Source organism: Podarcis muralis, chromosome 9 (assembly GCF_964188315.1).
Source record: "Podarcis muralis chromosome 9, rPodMur119.hap1.1, whole genome shotgun sequence".
NCBI lineage: Eukaryota > Metazoa > Chordata > Lepidosauria > Squamata > Lacertidae > Podarcis > Podarcis muralis.
Window position 1 is genome coordinate 56,923,213 of NC_135663.1, and position 27,821 is coordinate 56,951,033.

Below are 27,821 nucleotides of genomic sequence, written 5' to 3' on the forward strand. Positions count from 1 at the left end.
TATCTGTGATGCAGTTGGTTAAGTATTTTTATTTATTTACTTGATGGTGGGGTGCAGCTACGCCTATGTAATCAATCACAAGACACACACACACCCTGTTTGAATGGCAATGCCCATCAACTTAGGGGTGGGACTGGCTCCCTGCAATATTTTATGGGGCGAAGGGACCTCAGCCCCTAGATGTTGGTGCCTATGTTCCTGATTTCTTGCACCGGAATCAATTATATATGTGTGTGTGCCTACATAAAGTACTGGGGGTTTTTTTGCGTCTGTGTGTGTGTGAAGAAAAAAGAACTGTCTGAGGCGGCTTCCTAGCTAGCCTGTGACTGGCGGGAAGGAAGGACGACGCTGGCGGGGCGGGGGGAGTCGGGAGGCGGCTGAGGGGAGGAGCGGCCGCCGCCGCCGCCGCCGCCTCACGCCGCTCCGCCCGGAGAGGGCGGCGCAACGGGCGGCCGGGCGGCCAGGCGGGAACGGGGGGGAAGAAAGCCCTGGGACCGCGCAGGCGTCGCCTCCGTCGCCGCCTCCGCCGGCGGGGATGTGCGTCGAGGGCCCCGGGCTCCCCCGACGGACCACCGAGCAGCTGAAGAGGCCGAGCGCTGAGCGGGCGGGAGAATGGGGTGCGGGAAGATGGCGGCGCCGGCAGGGCCGGCGGCTTCGTCGAGCATCTCGCTGTCCCGCAGCAGCAGCAGCAGCCGCTCTCGAGCGGGAGGCGTGAGGAGAAGATGCCAGTGGCTCATTTACTGGGTGCCGGTTCTCTTCATCGGGAGCATCGTCGCCTGGTCCTACTACGCGTACGTCGGCCAGCTCTGCTTGAGTGAGTCCCTGGAGGCGTGGGGGAGAGAGGAATGGACGGAAATAATATATTTATTCTATATATATGGCGGGGCGCGGGGGAGAAGAGAGTTTCTCCAGAGGCACCTCTGGCCAAAGCTCGCCTAACACATGGGGCGCGGGCGCGGTTCGGATATTGGCCCCGACTCCTCTCCCGGCGAGCCTTTTACCCTTGTCTTCTTCTTCTTCTTCGACCTCAAGCCTTAAGCTGCGTCGGGGGCAGCATGAGGGGGGACCTTTTCATTTTATCCCTCCTGCTTGCCTTACGCCCTCCTCCGTCCCTCGATACTAACGCGCGCGTCAGAATTTGAACTTGACTCCTTAGGGGCGTGCTGGGGTTTGTGTGTGTGTGTGTGTGTGTGTGTGTGTGTAAATTGTTGTTTGTTGAGGTAAAACACTATTAGCACTGGTTGCGCTTTCAATAGACCCGCATGTGCGTGTGTATGTGTGTGTGTGTAAACACGCGTGCACACGCGCGCTCGTTCACTCAGAGAGAGAGAGAGAGAGAGACTGTGTCGCGCGCTCGCTCAGCATAAACAATCGATTGCCCCAGAGCGGACTCTCCTAAGGCAAACCGGCCGCTGACACTCAGCTGATACCTTCCACAAGGGGAGGAAGTGGGCACTGCGGGTTGGGAAACATCCTCGTTTGTAGCTGACAGGGAGTTGGGCTTTTGTTTTCACCCAATATTCCCCCCCCCCAAAAAAAAAACTCTTCCCCCCCTTATATTTTTCTTTCTTTCTTTTTGAACACTTAAAATCAAGAATAGTGATTTGGTGCTGCTCTTAATCATGATAGAAAGGCAAGCTTCCGGGTTGGGCTTTTTCCTGCATGGTGTGTCTAATCTGTGTACATGATTGCAGTTCCAGGACTGATTTATTTGGTGCTCTGGATTATGTAATGCAGAGTAACACCACTGTGATCTTGCATATGTAGGTCTGGAATGTTTTCATGGTGAACAAAACATCCTGCTTTTTGCCCTGCCTTGGGAGTGGTGACAGCAGCAGCTAATCCGCTGCTGCTCCTACCGCAGGTTGTTGTTTACATGCTTAGCATTGCCTGGGCTGAGCCAAGTAGGATCTTTCTCTTCACAATCCCATGTGTTAAGGAGGATAGACTTGGGGGGGACGGGACACACATGTACACACACTCACACTCAGAGTGCCTTGGGTTCTCTAAGGATAGGCATACAGTTAACTTGTGACGTTTAGCAGGTGCTCATTGTCTAAGAGCCAAATGGTTGGGACCCTTCTGTGTCTGATTTTATAACTGTGGGTATTTCTGTTTAATGTGTATATTTACTCTAGCCCAACACACATTGCTTATTAGAAATGAACAGATACAAAATATAACCTACTTGGCAGGCACTGTATAGAGAATAGTAAATCTTCCTTCATCTCCTACCCCAACATTATTTTTGTATGGTTCTGGTGTTAAAAAGAGATCTAGGGATTAATTGGAGTGTGATTTTAGTAGTCTTGGCCTTTTCCTTAATCTGCTAAGAATAAAAAGGAAGGTCTCTTGAGAGATACTCTGCCTGTTGTAAATGGTGCCTCCTGGGTTAATTAAATGCTAGCATATGCTAAGCTAGGTCCCAGTCATGCACTAAAAAAATCTTGCGCATGCTGGTTTACTATTGTGGTGGTGATGCTTATCTGCAAGATAGTAAACAACTAACAGCAGTGTACCTCCCACACAGAGTACAACTACAATATGAATTTCTGGGAATTAAAACTGTACACCATTGCCATCTTTTCTGTATGCTTTACTTTCTCCACACACACACACACAAATGTGCTTTGAGGATTTGGATCAAAATATGACGGTTTAATTCTGTTTTCTGCTATTGTGAATAAATTTGTGCTAGAGATAAAAATGCACTTTATACTTTATTGTGGACAAGGCTATAATTGTACATCTATAACATGAAATAAAATGTCTTCCATGTTTCAGTTTCAGAACTGTAAAATAATGTTTAGTGTGCTAAAGGCTAGCTGCTGTTATTTAGTAGATTTTTTGTTGATCTTCGGTAGTTGTAGTAACTTTCTTTTTTAAACATACAGCAAATGCTTTAAAAGCTGACATCGCATGTTTAAGACTGCCTACATAGCTAGTGACCAACTTTTTAAAGAAGTGTTCTACAAATAAAGTCTAAGGTAGATAGCATCACTGTTTTAGTGTATATCATACTAGTAGTCTTCAGCTTCTCAAACCTGGGGCCAATGCAGGATGCAGTTGTCAGTTTTAGTACATATGCCAATTTTTCCTTTTCTCTTTCATTCTTCCTCTGTCTTCTACTTTTTCTCTCCTCCCCCAATCTTTTCCCTCCTCTGAACAATGTAAAGAAATGAACAAGAAAAGGGTAGAGTTGCATGACCTAGTTTTGAGCCACAGCCTGACCCAATGCATCTCTCGTTTATTGATGTGATTTCCCCCATCCATTTGCATAACAGGCAGCAATGCACTATGGGAGAAAACAACGGATTGTTTGTCTCTAACACCTGATATTCAGTGGTATATTGCCTTTGAACATGGAGGTTCCAGTTAGCTATCTGGGCCAGTGGTGACCGTACACTTAAATCTAACAAATAACAGGAAAATCTTTTAGTGTACTCCATCATATTGATTCAGTTTTTTAAAAAAGCTTCCAGTATATAATGTGTGAGAGAGTCCTGCTTTCAAAAAGTACCAGACTGCATTCTGTTCTTGGACACAGCAGGATTGCCATGGCTTGGAAGACAGGGGTTGCTACAAACATAAGCACACACCACTTGCTCTGACTCTTTTGCAAGGCTCCTTGTCAGGCAGTGAGTACAAAAGAGATGCTCTTAATTTATCTTTGTGGAATATTTAGTGAGAATGAGGAAGCTCAATAGCTGCTAGAAACAATTATTGACTCCCAGACCCAGTGATAGGTTGTAGAATCCTGAAGAATGGTTAATAACCATTGATAGGCTTCTCCCCTGTGACAGTTGGATATTTCCCGTAAAAAAATGGTTAATTATAAACATTTTTGTCTTCAAATCTAGACTTTGTTTAAAGACACAAATTAGCTGAAGGAAAGCACTTTTAAGTCCTTTTTGTTTCAGTGGGAAAGTTAGTGCGTGCATAACGTTAGCAGGAATGTATCCATAGTGGTTATAAATAAAGCGATTGGACTAGGAATATTAGATTTCAATATGAAATTTAATTCTTCCTCACCTATTAGCTTTCGCCCTAAACATTGTGTCCTTAATCTTTGGGAAAGATAGGGCAGATTCTCATGACCATTTGGACAATCATTGCCTTATCAGAGATTACTGTACACATTGATGGCTTGTGATCAAATCATAATCACATACAGGATCAGATGTTTAGCATACCATTTTGATTTTTGATGTTGTGCCTAATAGTTTTAAAACTTTGTTTTAAACTCCCCCAGCCCTAAATACTTTCTGTATCTTTAACTGGGTGCCCCAAGAAGTTACCAAGCATTTATTTACTTACTTCATTTATATCCTACCATTCCTTCAAGGAACTCAGGGTGGTAGACATGCTCCACACACACATTTTATCCTAACCCCGTTGGTTAGATTATAGTGACTGACCCAAAGTTACCCAGTGAGCTTAATGACTGATTGGGTATCTGAATTTCCCTAGTCCAACCTTCTAAACGGAGCCAGCAAACTGGCACCCGCTGGTGCCATGGCACCCATGATCGCCTTCAGCAGCATCCCTGGGCAGGGGCTGCAGACTCTGCTTTCATTTTTTTTAAAAAGCCCCCATAGGAAAAAAGTTGTGAAGCAAAATGCACAGGTACCCTTTTAAGTGATCTCTGTGAAGTGAGCCAGACTGACTGATCTCACCTGTCAGTGATTTTATCCAATAGGTGAATTCAGAGCTGTGACAGATACCAGGCAGTAGGAATCCATGAGGTCCCAAAGAGCTGTTGTTTTTCCCTCCCCTTGGTCCTTGGAATCTCTGTAGTTTGCCCTTCCTTTTTCCCTATCAACTAAGATGCATCTTTCTTGTGGTGGGTTTATCTGAGATCAGATAACTCCCAGAAATTATTTTTTGCAAATGCTACAGCACAATACATGTGGGTAGATATTAAATAATTCCCCTTCCCACAAAAGGCAAATATGAAAAGTTTGCAGATAGGCCTAGGATTGTCTCCTGTGCAGGAGCCAAAGATCAAGCACTCATTAAGAATTCACTGTATAGTTTACTTACAGCACGGTGGTGCATATGTTTATTCAGAGGTATGTCTTTGTGTTTAATGTGACAGCCTAGGCTTTGGTTGGCATGGGGGGGCAGGCTTATTGTGCCTTTAACAGCTGGTTGATAGGCAGAAATTCAACAGATTAATCCTTTTATAGTATGGAAATTCAATTGTAGAGAAAGTTTTGCCTACGATTTATGGTTTGCCCCCCATGTTTTGTCATACCATGCCCCCTTTGCAGCTATTTTATGACTAGCACCCACAGCACACTCTCAACATTATAATTGTGACCACTGGACCAAAATAGTTGGTGACCCCTGCCCTATATTAACACATTTTTTATTTGATTTGATTTATAACATACTATTTCATTGTATTGTTTAATGTTTCTAATTTAACATTATCTACCTTGATCAGTTAATCACATTACAGTATCATCAGAGTACATGGGATTTGTGCTGCCATTCTCAAGTTAATTCCTGGGGTGGGTTTTTTTTGTTATTGTTATCTTTAATTTTCTGTGCCAGATATTCTGTACCTAAAGACAAAGAGTTTTATTCTCCTTGTTCCTTATTTTCTTGTAATACTTTTCAAGCCACAAAACTAGTGTGTTGTGTTGTTTGTGTCCTTATTCTCTTGTTCCCTATCTCTGAAATGCCCTGCCTCCTGATACTAGAACATTTCCATCAGTTTTGGTTTTGAAACAATGTTTAAATACATGCTTGTTCTCCCAGTTTCTACTCATTTAGTTTATTTTCCTTCATTTCATTTCCTGTTGTGTCATTTTCATATCTCTTATATTTTTGTCAATTAGATAAGCCTGCAGACAGTACTGTGCTTCATTTTATTGTGCATCACTTTGTTTTGTAACTGCTTTAGAAGTTATGGTGTCATTGTTATGAAACCTTGTTCTCCCCCACCCCTGCCCTTGATGGTTTTCTGAAGGTGGCAATTACCATTCAACCTGCTATTCTTCTGGTACTGCAATCCTGCAAATATGTACCTGAAAGAGAGCCATCTTGCATTCAGTAGGACCTAATTCTGAGTAAGGATTCATAGGATTGTACTGGGAGTTAATATGAACAACCTAGAAGTCTAAGCAATGGTGCACGGAACACTGTGCCGAGTGCCACAGCGCACAGAAATGTTGTTTACCTTCACACCACAGCGGTACCTATTTATCTACTCGTGCTGGTATGCCTTCAAACTGCTAGGCTGGCAGGAGCTGGGACAAAGCAATGGGAGCTTGCCCCATTGCGCAGATTTGAACTTCCGACCTTACAATCAGCAAGTCAAGAGGCTCAATGGTTTAGACTACAAGATGTAGTGCTGGCCACTGGCTTAGAAGGTCTTTTTAAAAAATCAGACATTTATGGAGGATAGATTTGTCTGTAGTTATTAGCTGTGAAGGCTAAATGGAACCTCCATGTTCAGAGGCAGCATCTGAAAACCTGGGAGTTGAAGCAACAGTGGGACAGGGCTATTGCTGTTATACTCTGTGTGAGGGCTTCCAATAAGCATTTGGTTTGTCTGATGGAAACAAAATAATGGAGTAGATGGACATTTGGTCTGATCCAGCAGGATTCTTATTGCATTCTATGCAGCTGTTACCAAAATAGTCTCTACTGCCTCATAGATACATAATACTATATGCGAGTTCAATGTGTTCTTAACTATCAGCACCACATTTGGCACATGCTGAAAGACAAATTGGCTGGGATTTTGCAAGTTGTGTATTAGAAATGGCATTAATGTTCAAGTTGCCTTCATCCAAAGCAGTCAAAAACCATTATGATATACAATGGGTGTCCTTATTTAAATCGTTTAAATAAAATATAGAAATACAGTCATACCTTGGTTCTCAAACGGCCTGGTTGACAAACAAATCAGCTCCCGAACACCGAAAACCCGGAAGTAAAGTATTTTTGAACGTTCTTCTGAAGCCAAACATCTGATGCGGCTTCCGCTTGAGTGCAGGAAGCTCCTGTAGCCAGTCGGAAGCCACGCCTTGGTTTTCAAACGGTTTCGGGAGTCAAATGGACTTCTGGAACGGATTAGATTCAAGAACCAAGGTTCCACTGTATGTATTAGATCTCTGTAATTGCTACTGGAGACTTGCCAGTACAGACAATGACTAGTTAATGTGCATCTCAAAGTTGCTTATGCACACACAGTGCTGAACCAGGAAGTGACCGAAAATGTCACAAAAAATCAAAAAATGGGTGGAACAGAGGCATAACAGGTGGGGTGTGCTTATACGCACTCTGCTGATGCATGTGGGGGCCGGGAACAGAATCTCCATGTGAAATGGTCATCAGATGTATTTGCTGTAGCTATAAGGTTAAAGAAACTGTTTTTTTCACCCTCTCTTCTTCTTCACCTTTTCATATTCCAATACTGAAAAAGAGCCATGTAGCACTTCAAATGCTAACAGATTTATTGTAGTAGAAGCATTCAATAAAAAACATATGCCACAATGAATCTGTTAGCATTTAAGGTGCTACAAAATGCTGCTGTTGTATTTGCTGTAATGGATTAGCACAGCCAAACCACCCCCTCTGAATTTTTATCACTCTATCTAAATATTTTTGCAAACCATACTCGGAAGGAGCTGCACTGGAACTGCTTGTGAGGAACTGCCTCTGACACATAATTTGTACTTGCATTGCATGTACCTGCAATGCAGCCACTGATTCTATAACCTTACTTCAAGGGGGAAGACTGTAGGCTTCTGGCCAGGAATGTTGAAATAATTTTAAAGAACATAATTTTTTAAAACTGGTATTCAGTTTTAAAACTTGTATTTTAAAACTGGTATTCAGCAAAAAGACACACAAATGAAGAATAATTTTGACCTGACCTCTGGGAACAGCAGAGGACTTTTCCTGTTAATCCAGAAGCAGGGATATAGATAGTATCTTTGAGCCAAACTGGAATTTGTATGCAACTGTGTATCACTCTCCCATGCTTACCCACAATTAAGTTTGGAGAAACAACTACCGTAAGTGGGAGATTTGTTAACTCTTCTCACCTCCTCCTTCTTCCCACTCCACATTATACCCTACTCTCAGCAACTTCTGCCAGCCTAGCAGTTCAAAAGCATACCAGCACAAATAGATAAATAGATACCACTGCGACAGGAAGGTAAATGGTGTTTGTGTGCTCTGGCATTCTTCACAGTCTTCCGTGCACCAGAAGCGGTTTAGTCATGCTGACCACATGACCCGGAAATCTGTCTGTGGACAAACTCCAGCTCCCTTGGCCTGAAAAGCGAGATAAGTGCCACACTCCATAGTCTCGTTTGACTGGGCTTAATCATCCAGGGGTCCTTTACCTTTCACTTTACTGCTAGCAGCTTTTATCTCTCACATAAAAAGGTCAATCTTTTTTTGTGTGTGTGTCCATGAGTACATCTAAAATCTTGAGAAAGTGTCATGAATGCTGTCACAAAAGGAGAACCATAGGAATACCCATTCACAAAATGACTGTCAATGACGACCAATTGCAAAAACACCCATTTCACAGAAGGCAAACCCTCTTCTTCCTCCACATAGGATAAAGAGAATCACACAAACAAACACATACACATACACATGCCTCAAGGAGAAATCACATAGAAACACACTCTGCTACTTCCCTTCTTATTTGGATCATTTTACTTGCACTCCCTCCAGATGCATTGTGTTGGTCACTGCTGTAACAAACAAAAAACTATGTCTTCATACTTTACCTTCTTACTTGCCTGTTTTTGGTCCTTATCTCATCCAGAAAAAGTTCATAGAGGCAGGATGTGGTAAAGAGTGATGAACCCCTTGTCATCTCAGTGTTCTTTTTAAGGTGGTGATTGCTTCCTTCCCTCTTCTGAAGGGAGAAGAAAAAGGTGGGGAGCTTAGGGGCCTTACGGGCACCATGGGAGGTCAGCATGGCGCTCAGCTGTATTCGTGGGCACCATGTTAGCTATACCACAGCCCCAACAAAATGCCAAATGCATATACAGCCATTTGTCTACTTCTTTTGCCCAGGAAAACGTGTTATATATGGCCATGGTGGCTGGGAGCAGTCAGCCCTGTTTGAATTCCATAAGTGAAGTTAGTTGTGGCTTGACTAACTTGTTTCATTGGTTTCAATAGAACTTAGTCATAACTATGTAGTATATGGGCTATATCCTGCCTTCCTCTCTGGGCAGTGTATTAGAGATTAAACAGAAACAAACCAGTATGTCTCAAACAGAACAGTGAAAAAGTATGGTGTATTAGACATAACACAAAACAAGGAGAACATTTTGGATGTACTCTATGCAGAAAGTAATGTGATTACAAAAAACGACAACCCACAAATGACAAGGACCCGGAGGTTAAAATTGTAATGATAATTCCTATATCATTTCTTAATTTTTTCCAAGTGGTTTTAATCTATTACATTTTCTGTTTGAACAAGCATGTAAAATAGGCCACTTATTTCCATATGCCCAAAAGGAATATAGGCTAAGAGAATGTGACTTGGCCAAGACCACACTCAAATCCATGACATTGATGATATTTGAACCAAATATCCTCAGTGCGGGTCTTTGTTTATCCATTAGGCAGACCAGCTCACTAGATAGCTTTGCTCTTTATGGGACATAAAATATTGGTTGAGTCTCACGTGTAAATTTTTAAAGGAAAAGTTATTGAAAAAAGATGATGTGGCAGTTAGGCAATACATTGAAAGTATTTTAATTGAAATATTGTCACATAATTTTACTGTGACAAGTATAATTAATATGCAGCAACGTCTGGTACTTAGCTATATATAGACATGAAGCATAAGCACTTTGAAGCATCATTGAGTTGAATGAAAAAGTTAATCACATGCTTAAATATTTCCAGCTGAAATCAGTTGAACCTCAAATGCATGTGCATCCCCATACATTGTAATCATACTCAATTTACTCAGCAGAAGATGTTGGACAAAGAACCTCAAGGTGCCACTCAGTCATATTTGACTTGTTTGTTTCTTTATTCAGAAGCATTTTTCTCCCACTCTTAGGCCCCAAAACTCCCAAAGCAACTCACATAATATCAAAAACAAATGACAGTCCCTGCCCACAGGCTTACATTGTAAAACATAATGTTGTGTATCAAAAGGGATGGGGAGAGAAGAAGAACAGGTAAATTCAGGTACCAGTTTTGAAGTTACTGAGTTTGGATCCTAACAAACTTGAATGGAAGTAGTTAAAGAAGAGCAGGAGCCAAACAGAGCTGGTCTCAGAATTGGGTGGGGTGAGACCTGCTTTCCATCTTTCCCCCTGCTGCTGCCCAATGTAGTGTTTGTATCTCAAAATACTATAATTAGTAAAACCTAAAATTGAATTACATAACCCACATTTAATTATTTTACCACCAATGCAGTTTTGATCATGAAGTGTTAAGGCTGTGTATACCTTTAGAAATAAATGAAATAAAATTGATGGACAGGGGAGAAAACTACCAATAAGTCATGGTTGTATATCACTCTATTTCAATATATAATAATTCCACTTGTAGATAAATTGTTAGTGATCATCCAATTGGTGATCCCATTTTAACCTTATAGCTAACAATAATGGGAAATTTCAGTTTCAGCCCCCTAGCTGTGAGAAAAGGGCATCAAGACCCTGGGAGCCAGGAGCGCCTCTCCCTCCGCCACCACTCTCAACCCCTTTGGGGGCATATCTCTGCAGACTAGCACTTTAAGAGTGTTGTCTATCTTAATACTTTCCACTGGCTTAAGAAGACTTTCCTATCTCAAGTTGAAACTCCTGTATCCTCTTCCACACTAGAACTTATTGAGAAGAGTACTTCTCCTTTTAATGCAGTTGTGGCTGTTCACCCACTCAAGGATCTAATTATCTTTTCAAGAGAGAATATCGGCCCCTGAATGTTCCCCCTTTATTTACTTATAAATGTTGTAACTGCTAGGATATTATCCCAGGGTTGGTTGTTTGGCTGGTTTTGGAATGGATGTTTAATTGATCACAGCAGTTTACAAAGTAAAATATTTATATTAACTAACAAATGTACACATTGTCTCAAGAAGATGGTTTGTGCTCAAAAAATGTTTGTGCTCAAATAATGGCAACTAATATTTTTCACTTTGTTTCTTTCTGTCTCTCTTGCAGTAACCATGACAAATATTGGAGAAAAAGGTAACTGTTTATTTATTATTACATTTATGTTTTGCTTTTCTTACAATATCACAAAAAAACCCAGTTTATATAGAGTTCACTTACCTTTAGCAAGGTTTTACTACACATTTTGTGATTTACACTCTGCATTTTGATTCCTATATTTATGCATGTAATTATTTTTATTTAACTTATACCAGATGAGCAGTTTTGAATTCAGGACCTGCCAATAGAAGAATTACTGACAAGCCAGGAAAAAATCTTTTTCTGTGCAGTAGTAGTGGTAAAAAAAAGGAAAAAGCAGTATCTGGTAGTCATCTAAAATGGATATAGAATATAAGGCAAGGAGAGAGGGAGAGGGAGAGAAGGAATGCTTATGGAGATATGATTTTGAATCAGCTTGTGTAAGTTACTCAATAATCAAGTTCAATATCAATGCAAGTAAAGAAGGATAAAATAGAGTTTTGTTAGATTCCTAGTCTGCATTTTATTACTCCTTTTCTTGATATCCTGATTACTGTTTGCATGGGGGCATATTTAAGAGTGTGCCTCCCCTTCCGCAAAGTCTGAAGTGGCAGAAACGGCTGCTTTATAGTAAATGTGGAAAATGTGGGCGGCTTCTTTATTCCCCCCCCCCCCCATTTGGGGATAAAGGAATAAAAAATTTCCCCATTTGGGGAAAAAGCAAACTATGGTGTGAAGCAATTATGGTTGGTTGGTCACTGTAGATGACACACAGCTCTGTTTCTACTGTTCAACACTAAGGAAGTTGTTTATGTTCCAAACTGGTGATTTGAGGCAGCAATGCACAAGATGAGAATTAAAAAATTGATATTTAATCCAAACAAGACACAAGTGCTCCTGGTCAGAAGATAGACCGATTCTGGAATAGGGATTCAGCCTGTTTTGGATGGGGAAGAATATTGTTGAAAGCTTTGGCATTCACCTATAAAGTCCTAAATGGTTTAGCTGCAGGTTGACTAAAGGACTGCCTCTTTCCAGACTAGCTTGCCTCCTGCCTAAGATCTAGTGGGGAGAACCCTCTCTGTATCCTACTTATAGAAGAAACATGGATGGTAGGCACCCAAGAGAGGGCCTTTGATGTGGCCACACCTAGATCTTGAAACACCTTGTCCTTTTAGGTTTGAATGCCTCCCTCCCTGGACAATTTCATCAGTTGTTGAAGACCTTTCCATTCCAGCAAGCTTTCACTGCAGCACTTTGGATAAGAGTCTGTGTTGAAGACTACCAGTTATTTGTCGTGCCTGTCATATCTGTATTTTATTAATATGTTTTATTGTGTATTTATGTAAGCTGCCTTGAGTGAGGCGTAAGCCTTGGAAAGGCTGGATATTCTTATTAAATAAATAAATATTCTTATTTAAATAAATACACTGGTACCTCGGTTTTCGAACGTAATCTGCTCCAGAAGACCGTTCGACTTCCAAAACATTCGAAAACTGAAGCATTTACTTACGGAAAACTCAATACAGAAGCCATGTGGCATGTTCAACTTCCAAAAAGCATTTGAAAACTGAAGCAGTTACTTCTGGGTTTTTGGCATTCGAAAACCGAAACGTTCTACTTCCGAGACATTTGAAAATCAAGGTACCACTGTAAATAGTTATTAGAGTGAAGAGGTTCATCATATTCTTAGATCAGCGTTGCCAATCTGGATAAGTCCTCACTTCCAAAAAAACCTCCCCCCTCCTATCCCTGGAGCAGTTTGGCAGTTTATAGAAGTTTCCTTTTCAGAAAGGAAACTAATAAGTTGATGAATGAATGCATCACTGTGTGAATGATCATGAGGCACTTATAAAAACAAACAAAAAATGTGGAGAACCAATCTGAAGCACGCGGGAGGGGCAATACCAGGGTTCATTTTGCTGGTGTGCACATCATTTCAGTTGCAAACCTGGGAGGAATCCAAGCTTACACTACTGCTGGAGAATCTGCTATGAGGTCTGGTTCCATATATTATATCTGTCCTCATTGCAAAGTGATATTCACTCAACCATTGCTGAAAATCAGCCACTCAGAACCTTAATCTTGGAATCCTTAACTGGACCCTTCACTGAGCCAGTAATGTCAGTCATTGGGAAGGAATTATTTTAACTGATTCCATCAGGCTTCAGATGCAGAACTAATGAGACTTGTTCATGGCTTTGCAGTCAGCCTGATTTAAACTGTAACTGGTCTTACGTTATGTTTTTATGACTTCTATTAGATTTTATCGATTAGTAATGACTGTAATATCACTGTGTTCGTTTTAATTATTTTAAGTGTCCACAGCAGTGGGCGCCCTCTATGGTGATGGGAACTTATCAGATGAATCAGTGAGTTAAATAGAAATAGCCAACAGACAAGCTCATCTCTTAACGCTGCATTCTTCAAGAACAGCCAGATAAATTTCCCATGGCTTAAGGGAGGATACCGGAGGACCTTAAATTGCTTGCGAGTACACCTCATCTTTCCTCCCTCTCGTACCTTGGTCTGCTCCTGTAGCTTCCAACCTTGCATGACTTTACTCATATTATAGTTGCTGTCTCCTGTGTGTCCTCCACACCTCCCCCAAATCTTCTTGGTGGGCTTGGGAAGCGGGGATGAGAAGGGGAGATAATTTCATCAAGCGAGCAGAAATGCTTGCACTGGCAAAATAATCAAAATAGTACAGTGCTAAATTGCACCCATAGAATTCTTCCTAGAAAACCTTACAAGCCTGGCTGCACATTTTCTGGTAGTGCTACATAACTTCTTTAATTACCCTTATTTTATTTTATAGTTGTGCTGATGTCTTGATAGCACTGTTACCTACTGTGGACCCTTGGAAATGTTTAGCTTCATCTTGGCTGTCTGTACATTTCTCACACTATTATGCAGTTTCTGTAATTTGTTCAATGCCTTAATTTTATGTCTTTGTTTTAGTGGTGTGCCTGCTTGCCTACCATCTATTTTTCGCGATGTTTGTGTGGTCTTACTGGAAAACAATCTTTACATCACCAATGAATCCTTCCAAAGAAGTAAGTTATGGTGTGGTGTAAGAAAAACACCTTTGTTAATTTTGTTTCTGGTGTATAATATCCCCATTTTTTAAGGCGTAAATAGCACCTTGTATGAATTCGTTATCTCTAGATCCCATTCACCTGAAGGCCACCAGTTAGCAAAACATGGTCATTATTGATAGTTGCAAACATTTTACATCTGGGTGAATAAAATCACAACTAGTACTACAGTGTTCTTTCATGCACTTTGGTTTGTCTGTCTGTTGTTTGAAATATTTTTACCCAGCTCTTCATCAAAAAGAAAAAAAGGCAGTCCTTGCCTTCAAGCTTACAATCCCAAAGCCAAGACACATAAAGAAAAGGACTGCAAATGAAGGAGGAAAGAAAACCGAAGCACTTGGTCTTAATTTTTTCAAGCTTAGCAATAGGACATGATAACTTAATTATGTCTCCTATTGAGACTATTTGAGGGTTGAAAAGGTTGACTTTTCAAACTGTCTCATCTGGGGTTGAGATGTGAATAATATGGAGCATTGAGAAAGTTAGGCTGCAGGCTTCCTGTTTCCAGTGTGCGAGGAATGAAGTCTCTCCCAACACACACACAAAGAGAGAGAAAGAGACTGAGATAATCAGGTAATGATGAGGGAATTTCATTATCTGCATTCCTCTTCGGTTGGAAGGGGAACCAGGCTCTCACCCACAGTTTGCCTGGCGGTCTGGCACTCGCTTCTCCATGGAATGCGAAGGCAGGCAAAGGCGCTGGGTTTTATTAAAGTTTTGCAAGTTTTATTAAAAATATCTGCACAAGTGAGGTTGGAAGAAATTGGAATATAATATGGAATTTAACAAAATTGGAACTGTGTGAGTGAGAGAATGGAACTAAGGGCGGGGGGAGAAACGCTATGCTTTGAAAATATAGAGCAAAATCCTCCCTAACCTCCATTATCCACAAATGAATGTGTTCAAGATAAGGATAATTGGCCATAAATCAGTGCCAGGGAGGAAAGGAGTCTATCAGCAGCGGGAATAAAAGTTTTTGGATTAACTATCTGCAGTCTGGATTCAGACCATTCTTCCTAGGCTGGAAAAATGGCAAAGACGGCTTGTTTATTGGAAGCCGAGTCACGGGACAAAACAATGCAGTGACTTTTGGAAACTCTGAGATAACAGCATGATGGGAACCATCAACAGTTGCAGGAATGAAGGATACAACACCATATATGGATGGGGAAACATCATGGGGAAAACTGTCATATACAAGAAAGATTAAGGATTACAGCTAAAGTTCCTCACTTGAAACTTTATAAATTATCTATTATATCAACACAAATAGAAATCACAAGATTGTAGCTGTTAGATAAGGGATTATTATATTTGAATGTAATGTAATAGAAATTATTAAAATTTTGCAACGCAGAAAAGATGTAGAAGAATGAACTCATCAACTGTAGCATTCAAGGGGGCCAGTTTAATTAAATTGTAAAATTCGATCATCTAGTCCAACCCCATGCAGTGCAGGAAAAGGCAGCTGTCCTGTACGGGGATTGAACCTGCAACCTTGGCTTTATCAGCACCATGGTGTAACCAACTGAGCCATCATGCAAATCACCTGGCACATCATAACCATGTATTCAAGATGTATAAGAGCATTTACCTATTATAATATTGTGCTACTAATTCAGTTTCCCTTTTTTCTAGTACCACCTGACCTATGCAGATAAGGAACTGTTAGACAGAGAAACTAGAAGTGAAATCCTTCAGGAAGTGCTGAGGAGAGCAGCCAAGGACCTCCCCGTCTACACAAGAACTATGTCTGGAGGTAAACAGTTGTTAAGATTGAAGTGTTTCCACTCCTAAACTCACTGGGAAATTATTGTTCTTCCTGAGGGAATTCTCTTAGAAGAGATGCCTGTAAAACTCCCTTTCTCTTGTGCTTTGTATGATCAACTTAAAACAGATTGGGAGTGCCTGCAAAGCCCCTTTCAACCACGTCCCGCCTTTACCTGGGGGCAGATGGGAGTTGCCCAAAACATGCTCACAGGGCAAATGTGGAGGCCTGAAAGGCTGGATTTGGCCCACAGGCCAGAGGCTCCCCATTCCTGGGCCTAGATAAAGGTGAATACATTTAAACACCATTTGGGTAAATCATGATAACCTCAATCCAGTTAGAGGTCTTACAAGCACAGAATCAGTCTTTTTATCCATGCCCCTAGCTAGTTGGAGAATTGTATGTGTCACTCATCAGCCTGATGTAGGAACTAGCCTGAGAATTGGTTGGTAACACTGACCAGCCATGGCAGGCTTCCTCAGTCTCAGCCCTCCAGATGTTTTGGCCTACAACTCCCATGATCCCTAGCTAGCAGGACCAGTGGTCAAGGATGATGGGAATTGTAGTCTCAAAACATCTGGAGGGCCGAGTTTGAGGAAGCCTGAGCCATGGAGTGTATGTGTGGATTTAGTCCTGTTCCCCTTCAAGCAGCCAGTTGATATGATTGCCAGTAATCTTTCAAAGCTACATGAGTGCAAAGTTAGTTTGGGGATAGTGACTAACAATGCAATCCTAACCATGTTTACTTAGAAGTACATCCTATTTAATTCAGTGGAACTTTTTAAGGGTGGTTAGGACTGCTGGCTTAAATCAGCTCATATTTTTCACCTGTTATGGTTAGAAATATTACATTGTTAGCAAGTCAAGACATGAAAAAGAAACATAAATTTCTTGGCAGAACATTTCCCCCCCTTACTGCATCAGTTTCTGGGACCAGCAGAACAGTAACGTTTATGTTAAACAGAAGTCTTTTTCTGTCTTTGCAGCAATCAGATACTGTGACAGATGCCAACTTGTAAAACCAGACCGTTGTCATCACTGCTCTGTTTGTGATAAGTAAGGATCAAATATTGCAAGGCTATGTAGCATTTCTGTTATTGCTGAAGGAGTTGAGCAATGAAAATTACCTGCATGGATTACTGAAGAAATTAGATATACTTAAATACAGTTTTTTTTCTTTTATTAATGGTTATTATTTCTTTATAAATTAGAATTTGATTATTTATTCTCTCAGTGTGGAATTCTGCTATTATTTACATGTGTGGATAGCCCGGTGATCTCATTGGGACATAACACCTGAGTAACTCGTTGAAAAAAATTGTATGCTTAATATTTGAGGCATTTCGTTTGGCATAGACTATTAGCTATCACCACAAGCTTGATACTGCCGATTATATTCTATTATTGTTGTTTGTCTTTTTAAAGATGTATTTTGAAAATGGATCATCATTGCCCTTGGTAAGTAACCATGTTACTTCATCACTTTGGATTAGATAACATGGGAAACAAACACTGTTTCCTGATGTTGAGGGGTGAAAAGTTTCACTGATAAGATCTGAGGAAATGGCATGACAAGATCTTGTGGCAATAGCACAGCATCTTTGGGGTAGTAGCCTTGCAGCAACGGTGATAACTATTGGAATGGAATCACCTGTTTTTTGCTTTTGCTTTTATTTTTGTTAAACAAGGTATTTGTGTGTGCTATCTTGGAGAGGAGTACCACATAGTCTACAGCTAAGGAAAATAGAAACATTTCACAAAATGGCAGGGAATTGTTATGAAGGAGGAAAGTGACACCTGTGTTTTGCATGGTTAGTTTTTCAAGTATTAAAGGGTTATGTGAGAACTCCTGCTGGATGGGACCACATTCTTCAAAAGAAATCTAGATACAATAGATTTTTAATCATTTTAATTTTTTAAAAAAACAGGAATAAAAAAAAGAAATTGTCAAAATAGCAATTTATGCCAGAGAAAAGGAGTGTCATTAATCTCTAGTAAAATAGTAACATACAGTAAACCAGAACTGGTCAGGGTGGTGTCCTGATGGTGTTGCATTTTAACTGCCATCAACCTAGCCAGCAAAACTCAGAATATGTAGTCCAACAGTATCTAGAAGACACATTGGCTATTGTGCACGGATTTTGGCATTGGAATTCCATCTAGAACAACCATGGAAGCCGAGAGAAAAGTAAATCTTTTCAACAATTTTTTGAAGTTCATGCATGGGAAATAAGGATGTATTTTAGTGCTTGAGTCTACTGAAGCTATTATGTGCTCCTTGTGCAAAGCCCAGGGAGAACATCTGAAAAAGCCCAGATGCCATTGGTATACAAGTGGTTCCCTTTGAGGACAGACATTTTTATGTTTGCAATATTCCTCAGCACCCAGTCATTACTGCTTTAGATAGAGGAATTTCATTTATTATAATGGATTAGAAAGGTGGGAGGTAAATACATAGTTTGAGGCCTATGAAGAAATATAAATGAAAATTAATTAATTATATGTGTGTATTTTCAGTGATGCAAGCTTCTTTTTCCCTAGGGTGAACAACTGTGTTGGATTTTCCAATTACAAATTTTTCCTCCTTTTCTTGGCATATTCTCTGTTATACTGCCTTTTCATTGTTGCAACCGATTTACAGTATTTTATTAAATTCTGGACAGTAAGTTTTAAAAGTATTTCATGTTTCAAATATTTAGCTCTGTAAACAAAAACATGTTAACTGCTTATATATAGGGTACAATCCTAAACACAATTACTAGGCAGTAAGTAAAGTAAACCCAGTTGTACACAGTGGGAATTATTTTCAAGTGAAAAAGCATAGGATTGTTCTGCTAACTAATATTCATATATTATCTATTTTTAGACTGCATTTTAGACTGTTGTGAACCACCCTGAGATCTACAGGTATAGGGCAGTATACAAGTTTAATAAATAATCATAATAAAATAATAATAATTTAGAAGAGTTCCACCTCAGTTTTTGTAGTCACAGTCAGTGGTTATGATTTGGTAAGGGAGAAGAAGAGTAATAAGTTTAGTTACAGGTAGGTAGCCGTGTAAGAGTAATAAGCTTGTTAATGCTTTGGGGAGGAAAAACCTGTCGTTGTTTTTATGCTAGCTGACAAAGATCAAAAGCATTTTTAAAAATGGCATATGGCCTACATTCACTGTTAAAAGCCACTCAGGGTTGATGCCAGGTTTGATAGGGCCTTTGGTGGCAGTGACTCTCTGTCCGCCCCTTTCCTTTATCTTACCTGACAGGCAGGCTCAGCAGCAAAAAGAAAAAAGCCAATCTACTAGCAAGTGTAACTTTGGACACCTGCCATTTTAATTCATTGATAATGCCTCTGTTGCCCCAATGTAGCATCACTCTGGATCAATGCTATGTTGGGGCCTCAGTGGCATTGTATGGGAGTTAAAATGGTGGGCCACAGCCAGGTTCAGTGCTGAGAGAAGTAAGCATTGTAAACTTTGTTTAGTTGCGCTTGGATTCCACTAAAACTGTACCGTGTTACAGTACGAAAATGAAACAGTGCTTATTAACAAAATTAACCTTACTTCCTGAGGCTGTGATCCATTAGTACCCATAGAATATTTATCATATACGGTCGTACCTTGGTTTTTGAACAGCCTAGTTCTCGAACATTTTGGCTTCCGAACATTGTAAACCCGGAAGTGAGTGTTCTGGTTTTTGAACGTTCTTTTGGAAGCTGAATGCCTGACAGGGCTTCCGTGGCTTCCAATTGGCTGCAGGAGCTTCCTGCAGCCAATCAGAAGCCACGCTTTGGAAGCTGACCGCTTTGGAAGTCGAATGGAGCTTCCTGCAGCCAATCAGAAGCCATGCTTTGGAAGTCAAATGGACTTCCGGAACGGGTTCCGTTCGAATTCCAAGGTACGCAACTGTATCTTCCACCATTCTCCCCAAGTATTAGGGGTGATGTATCTGGGTGTGTCCCAGTAATTCTTGAATAAAATTTCCTTAACAATTAGAGAAGTTCAACATAGGTGATAAAAGATCCTTTCTTTTATTTCCAGTATAAAGCATTGACATTTCTCCCCCCCCCTCTCTTTATAGAATGGTCTTCCTGATACTCAAGCCAAGTTCCATATTATGTTTTTATTCTTTGCCGCAGCCATGTTTTCTGTCAGCTTATCATCTCTCTTTGGATATCACTGTTGGTTAGTGACCAAAAATAAATCAACATTAGGTGAGGATTCATAATTTGATTCAGTCCATATTCTGTGAACTGTGCGCACCGCTTTGAATGGGCTAAGGAATGTAAACATCTCTTCCCTTTCCAGAGGCATTCAGAGCACCTGTTTTTCGACACGGAACAGATAAGAATGGATTTAGCTTGGGATTTGACAAAAACCTAAGACAAGTCTTTGGGGATGAGAAAAAATATTGGTTGTTGCCAGTGTTTTCCAGGTAGGTGTTTTATTGAGAGAAAACCAATTATGTTTTGAAACCAACAATGAAAGTTGAAAGAGTTTTTAATGCTGCTCGCCTACTTAGAATGTTGTTTCATTTTACTTTTCAGCCTAGGTGATGGATGCTCCTTTCCTACCTGCCTTGTTAACCAAGATCCTGAGCAGGCTTCTACTCCTTCTGGACATAGTTCTTCAAACAAAAAGTAAGCCTATATTTATTCCTTGTCAAGCTTCCACTTACCTTGTTGTTTTTTGTTTCTTGCCTGCTGCTTAGATAATAGTCATATTAACATTTAAGTATACATTGGCATAGAAGCACTCTCACAAGTAGCATTTGAGACACATAATTAATGACCTTGTACAATCTATAATTCTTGATTGTAGATGCAGAAATGACTGTAGATAGCATTCTTCAATGTGATCATTTAAAAACAAATAGACATACATGCTCCATATTTTTACAGAATGTTAATCTCTCCAGTTCCTGAGGGCAGGGACCATCTTCGTGCTGGTTTTTGTAAGCCACTCTTGAGAACATTTTCAGCAACAGGGCAGGGTATAAAATTTATAAGATAAATAAGTACTGCAATTAAACAAACATGGTACTCATCATGCAGCACATGAATGTTGCATTGCGACAAAGCATGGCAACCATACCATATGAGCACTCTAATACCTGGCTGTTATCCTATCTCAGTGAGGAGTTGCAAACCTCTAGCTTGCATCTCCTGCTGCTCCCTCTAGCACACATGCATCAACAATTTAGACTAACCTGTTTAGGCACTGGAATTCATCAAATGCACCAGGAAACACAGAGCACCCAAGTTGGAATATTTATAGGAAAAATAAAAACATTGGTAATGAGATTCCTAATCCTAACCTGGCGGTCTTCTAACTATATTTTTGCTCCTCCTTCAACATTTTTGTCACTGAACAGTGAGAATAGTCATCATTTTCCTGCTAAACCATTACGCGACTCCCAAAGTCATCTCCTTACTGACTCTCAGTCTTGGACAGAAACCAGCGCAAGTATTGAAAATAACAAATCAGGTAAGAGATTATTGTGGCTTTTTTATGCTGTGATGTTTTCAGGGTGACTTGCTTGCAGGCCTAGCTTTCAGTCCGGTTTGAAAACAAAATAAAATTTACGTACATATCAAAGCAGATACTATATGAGCAGTTCCTTTAAACTTAAGCTCTAATTTGAAACCTGCAACTTTCTGGGCAGTGAGTGAATTAAAAGCAGGGGATGTCTGGCAACAAAAGGGGGAATATATTCTATTGAAATAAACATGCATGAGAATGCAGCACAGCTTGTCCTTTTAAAAAAAGTTCCCTGAATCAGTTGGGCATTGGTATATTTATTACACATACCTGCTCCATGGACCACAGTAGTCTTTGGATTTCTGATTTTGAGACCTATTCATTAAGTATAGAGACCTCATACAGATGACCAAACTCCACAAGAGGCATTTATAATATGTTGTGCATGCAACTGTTTTATGTAGGCTATCTGAAGGACAATATTCTCATATTTGTCAAAGCTTTGCCAAGATCTGTTCCACTGCAGACAATATCCATTGCCCATGGTACCATATATTTTAGAGAAATTAAGGCTAGCAGCAACAGATGTATGTTGAAGGGATGTAGAATTCTGCTGCTGAGGCTGTCTGGTAAAAAAAATAGGAACCACTGCTTCAACGCATCATTTTATTTTTCAAAGGTATGACCAATCCTGCACTAACGGTGGAAAATGAAACCTAGTCATGCAAGTACAAGAGAGAAATTCTGGATCTTTAAAAGTAAGTTCTTTTTAAAAAATAAACTTTCTTGACACCTTTATAATTAAATAAATTTCTCTTTTATAATCTTCTGTAGTTCATGATCTGCATGTGATTTAGATTGTGGACACATGATAGCCGTTACATCAGAACCCTTTGTTTTTCATACTGGTGTACTTTAATTCTTTGTTGTAGTTAAGAATTGTTGATGAGAGGATGAGGGATTCCTCGACAACATCAGCATCCATTGACCAGCTGTTCCAGTCCACTGCAGCGTGGATGTGCCAGAAGATATTTCAAGATCTAATTAACTGTCTCTGTATCATCACTTGAAATATAAGACCCGTTACCATCTCTTACATGTATGAAAAGAATGTTTTGGGTAACACAAATTATTGTTAAAATTCAAAAAGAATGTCTTGAAGATTACACATTGGGAAAGCAGGTAGTCTTTCCTTAAGACGTACAGGACAACACCTAGTCCTTTTTAAGGGACTAGGTTAAAAGGGGGATTTTTGCATTGGCATTGATAGCTCAGGTGAGTGTAAGCTATTTTCATATAACCTGAACCTGTTCTTATGGCAATTCTTGAATCTTTTAAGTTTTGCCTCTTGTTTCCACGTACAAGTTATCTTTAACCATGCGAATATATTCTCAACTTTTATCAATTGATTTGGGGAGCTTAGTAGACTAGAATAATTGGACTATATTTTGAATCTTACATTCAGCTGAGTTAGTCATACTTTTAAATTTAAACTAACCTCAGTTAGTTGGATAAGTTTTAGGAAAGGTTTTGTTTGATGCCAATATAATAGCCCCCCCCCTCCCCACTTTATACATGACTCACCTACTTCTAGCTAGGCTACAATTTCTCTTAAATCATACAGGGGGAGCAGAAGACAAACTCCATCCTCAATTTACATGCATGTAAAACATGATTGGAGCAAAGTTTAGTGAGACTATAAATGTGTGATTGTTTACTATTCAGTTATTCAACCTTATTAGGAGTGTTTGATATTAATATTCCTTGAGACTGCTAGGCTTCAAAAGCTTAACCTAAATTTCGTGCCTTTAAGAGGCTCCATTTTAACTATATGAATCTTTTCTCAGTTTGATTTAGCATCCTTAAATTGCTGCATTCCTCCTCATTACCCTGATGATGTACATAAAAGATGTATATTATCATGTAGAACATACTAAAATTAATTACTGTGATGACTACACTCTGGATTATGAAGCCAAGTGGGCTTGCAGAGACCCTTTTTATTTTAAATGAAACTAACAGTTGTTTGGGCTTTTGTAGGATTTGTCAGACATTTCTGAAGCCAAGAAAACTGAAGTTTCATAATACGTTTTTTATCAGTGCCTTTGCATGCACGGTATCTCAGATGAAATTATATACGTTTAATGGATCACATAAAATACATTGTGCTGTTTACATAAAATAGGTGGTAATATTTAATTCCAAGATGGTTTGTAGAAGTTGGTAATATTATGAGCAGAGGAAATTATACGTAACTCACAAGGGTGCATTTATGAAACAAATTTCCACTTTAAAATCAGTTGGGTAGTCAGATTTTTAAATTATTATAGACACAGTAGGATGCATATCTGGCTCCGTGACTTACCCTACAGCTGCAGTTGCACCAAGTAAAAAAAATTTTCAAAATCAGGAGGACCATTAGAGCCCAGTTCCTGAGTGAATCACTGTTAGTGTTTTTATGAAACATCAGGAACATTATTTCCTATTCTGCAGGCAACAAAGAAGACTTTGAGGATTACGTCAAAATTATTCACCCATGTAAATAAGGTTCTATTAAAGTAAAATGGTATGATGTCTCTGACATCATCACCATTATAACTGGAAATCCCCCCCCCCCCCAAATCCCTACCTACATTTTAATCCAAATGAGTCATTACAGGTTCAATCACCAGAAGTGCCAGAATATGACCCTGGGATATTTGAGATCATTGTGATCTGCATTACATAGTTTTACACAGTATGTGCAGACATGTTTTGCAGCCAATAGTTTCTATAGCATAATGTTGTATTTACTTAGTATTCAGTGTTGGAAGTGGTCATGAGAATCACAGGGACCGAATGGGAAAGACTGGTACTTTCATTGCTTCATCATAATGCACATTGTGATGTGTATTCTGGTTATGCAGGGCTGCCTTTGATACTTTACCAGCATTCATTAAAATGTGTATAAAATGAAGGGGAAAGCTGAAATTCAGTTTTCATGGGACACATTTATTACAGATAAAATCTATCTTATAGTATTTTTCAGTAAAATTCAGACTATCAGAGCACGTTTTAAATATGGCTCACATTGCTGCATCATGGAAAGGAAGACTGATGACTGTGTCTGATTCCAGTATTTAAACATACCTCCTGGGAAAGTGGGGTTCATGCAAAAGATTGAGCCAGCCTATGATGGGTGTAAGTACATTATCATGATGCACTTTTTCCAGCTAATTCAGATGTCACACATAATTATTAAGGTAGGAATGGCTGTTATACATCCTGACCGTATTTTCTTGAATGTAAATATCAGTGCTATCTGTGAACGATGGGGCTTCACAATAAAAGCGTGTGGGATTAGGGAGTGAGCAAATAGCAGAAGTGGGTGTCACACATAGTAAGTGGTGATGTAGGTATGGCTACTGCAGAATTTTAGAGGAGCTCTATGACTTCCTGTTTCTGGAAATGCAAATTTCTAATTCCTTCATAAATTATAGTACGGGAGAAAGGAATTTTCTCACTCCACCTCCACCTGCATGGCTAAAACACTGATTAACTGAAAACTAGGACTCTCACTTTAATTAAAGACATTTTGGTCAATTGTGTGGGTTTTGGCTGACTGGTCAATTTAATCTGCTGATTAAATTTGCATAAACTTTTACACAGGTAAAAACAATAATTTTGAAGGAACAAATATACTTTTGATTTTAGATGAACTATTCACTCCAATGTATAATGGAAGGGAAATGCCTCTTAAGAAGCTGCTTGCTGTCTTAAGTTTGTAGAAGTAATTATGTTTTCAAATGTCTGTTTTTAAAGCTGCAGCCCTATTTAGCAGAGGACACATTTTTAGGTGATTAAAATGTTTGAGTGCTTTGATTACATGATCAATCATTGCAGCCCTTTTAAAACATTTTGGTTATGTGCCAAGGATTCAAAATACTCCTTTTAAATGGTTTCATAGTTCAGATTCCATTACAGCACATAGGGAGCAACATGTCACTATATGAAACAAAATATTAATACACCCATTAGGAACTACTTGGTCAGCCTATGTATTGAATTCTTTCCTTCAGAATTAATAGTTCTTATTTAATGTGTAAAACAGTATGTATTTCGCATATGCCACTATTATATGGAATGCAAAGTACTAGTAGATATGCTTCTAGTACGTACAAATATATATGCCTACAGAGCTAGTAGTACTATGATTGTGCTATACATTGCTTTTACACAATTGCTGGCTTATCCCATCTGCCCCCTTTTCAGGTGAAGATTTTTTTTCAGCCCCAAATGCATTTACATTTTAATAACCCCCCCTGTATGTGCTGGACACAAAAATTTCTAATCTTCCCAAAGCATGGGTGATTGCTGTTTAGCAGGTGATCTGTCACCTCTAGGAGCACTGGGAGTACTTGTACAAACTTTTTTTTAAAAAAAATCAGACTGATCTGTAAAGTAAAGCCATGTCCTATGCATCCAGGGCACAAAGGAAAGTGAGCCTGAGAAACGACACAGGGAGTACTTGACTCTAGCTTACAATAAATTTTACAAGTGTGCTTTTTCACCTTTATGAAGCTGGCAAAGGAGGGACAGTGTGACCCATCCATGTTCAGTTAGCAAATATTATTTATTTTTGCAGGCTTGTAACTTTCAGGCTATTTCACAAAGGAAAAAGTAAATGGGACTAATTAAGAGTGTGCACTGCCTAATCCTTTGCTAGCTTCCACCTTTACATTTTGAACACCAAACAATTTTGAGCTAGCCTGTCAAGATAATGTTTAAATCTTCTCCCCACCTCAAACCTCATCTAACCTAATCCTTTATGGACTAAAAGGTTTGGCAGAACTGCAAAACTCACACAGGTCATCCAAGGCAACAGACAATACAAAATGTACAAGTTGAGAGTAAAGCTAAATAATGCTGTAGATTACTGTGTTTCGTTTTTTTCAAATTGGTGACAAGGTACTAATTTTGAAAATACGGCTTTTTAAAAGTCCTATATAATTAAAGCTAAAATTCTGACCTAAGGCCAGAAATGTTTTTTACTGCTTTAATAGAGGATGCACTGTTACAATGGCTTTTAAGATGGAGAGTTCTGGGTTCAGTTACGTGTTTTCATAGATTACAACCTGCATTATCCCCAGCCAACATTGCCAATGGTTAGGGATGATGGAGGTGTGGTCCAGTGAATATCTGAAGGGGTACAGCTCTCCCATACCTGCCAAAGAAGAAACTTCATGTGAATTGCAGATATGTTGAACTAGTTAGGAAACAACTTTTGGGTAGAATTTGTTCCTACTCCTTTCTCAGTGTTTTCACCAGTGCCAAGACCACTGCTTCAGAGACTTACTGTTATTTAATGCACCAGAAACTGTAACGATTGGGACTCCTTCAATTCGCAACATAGGAAAACTATTTAAAAACTTGAGAGGATTTTGTTCTGGTGTTAAACTAAAGTAAGAGCTGTAACATTGCAAAAAACAAAAACACCCTTTTCTTCCCCAAATCTACAAGCCAGATGCAATTAAAGAATGAGACCTGTCACTGAAGACACTATACACAGCTCACAACCTATTCTGTATTGAAGGGGGGAAACATCTGGGTGTGAAAACTCCTTGTCAGTACTGTACATCTCAACATTCCAAAAACAGCACTTGTATAACTTTGTTACCCAGTTGAATGAAAGTGAGCAATGATGGAACCCAGAAAATATCTGTATATTGCCCCACAAAAGTTAACTCCAGTGATTCACTGGATACTCTAGTTAAATTACTTTACATGACTATCAGGTGAATGTTTGTTTATAAAGTGGCCAGGTGAAAAAAACCATTGTACAGTGTGACTGTTACAAATTAGCCTTTTGGACTACTCAGGGTACTGCGATTGGACAAACTTTACTTCACCTCTGAAAGGAATCAGTTTTTGAGGACACAGATGACATTACTCTGTAGGTATGCTCTGCTGGTGATTTGTTTGCTCCTCTTCCTGCTTTACTTCTTCAGTGATGCTGTCAAGACTTTTGAAGCAGAATGGGGAGTCCTAGCTTCCAAAATGCTCTGCTCCAGAACTGCTTTTAACTGGGTCATCCCTGTAATGAAAACACATTCCCAATGCTTGCCTGAGTACATGTTTGCTATGAAGCAACAGTGTACATATAACTACCGGTTTTGCAAAGAAGAGCTTCTTGCATTGCTTTTGTTTGTACTCTGTAAAGCAGTATTATGTATTTTTGTATCATATCTTGCTGCTGGGGAAAATAAGAATAAAAGAGACAAATGACAAAGATTCTGCCTCTGAATTTGAGAACTGGAAAGGGCCATGTGCAACAACGCAAGCAGTGGCACTGAAAATG

The 27,821-nt window shown here is 39.6% G+C and overlaps 1 protein-coding gene across 1 annotated transcript; it reads left to right on the top strand.

Annotated features, from left to right (window-relative positions):
* Window positions 1–416: 416 nt before the first annotated feature.
* ZDHHC2 (zDHHC palmitoyltransferase 2) lies at window positions 417–27,754 on the top strand. The gene is made up of 13 exons (XM_028743846.2): window positions 417–814; window positions 11,172–11,198; window positions 14,103–14,197; window positions 15,878–15,998; window positions 16,994–17,063; window positions 17,433–17,465; window positions 18,549–18,669; window positions 20,085–20,217; window positions 20,312–20,438; window positions 20,551–20,643; window positions 21,378–21,490; window positions 22,164–22,242; window positions 22,417–27,754. Exons 1-12 carry the CDS (start codon window positions 613–615, stop codon window positions 22,202–22,204), a joined length of 1,176 nt encoding a protein of 391 aa, XP_028599679.2. The 5' UTR covers window positions 417–612; the 3' UTR covers window positions 22,205–22,242; window positions 22,417–27,754.
* The last annotated feature ends 67 nt before the right edge of the window (window positions 27,755–27,821 follow it).

What these genes read in the sequence shown, in the direction of transcription:
- ZDHHC2 (XM_028743846.2), top strand. Translation starts at nt 613, where the DNA reads ATGGGGTGCGGGAAGATGGCGGCGCCGGCAGGGCCGGCGGCTTCGTCG. An exon ending in GACAAATATTGGAGAAAAAG is followed by an intron (nt 11,199 to 14,102) that starts GTAACTGTTTAT and finishes TCTTTGTTTTAG; the next exon opens with TGGTGTGCCTGCTTGCCTAC. An exon ending in CACAAGAACTATGTCTGGAG is followed by an intron (nt 15,999 to 16,993) that starts GTAAACAGTTGT and finishes CTGTCTTTGCAG; the next exon opens with CAATCAGATACTGTGACAGA.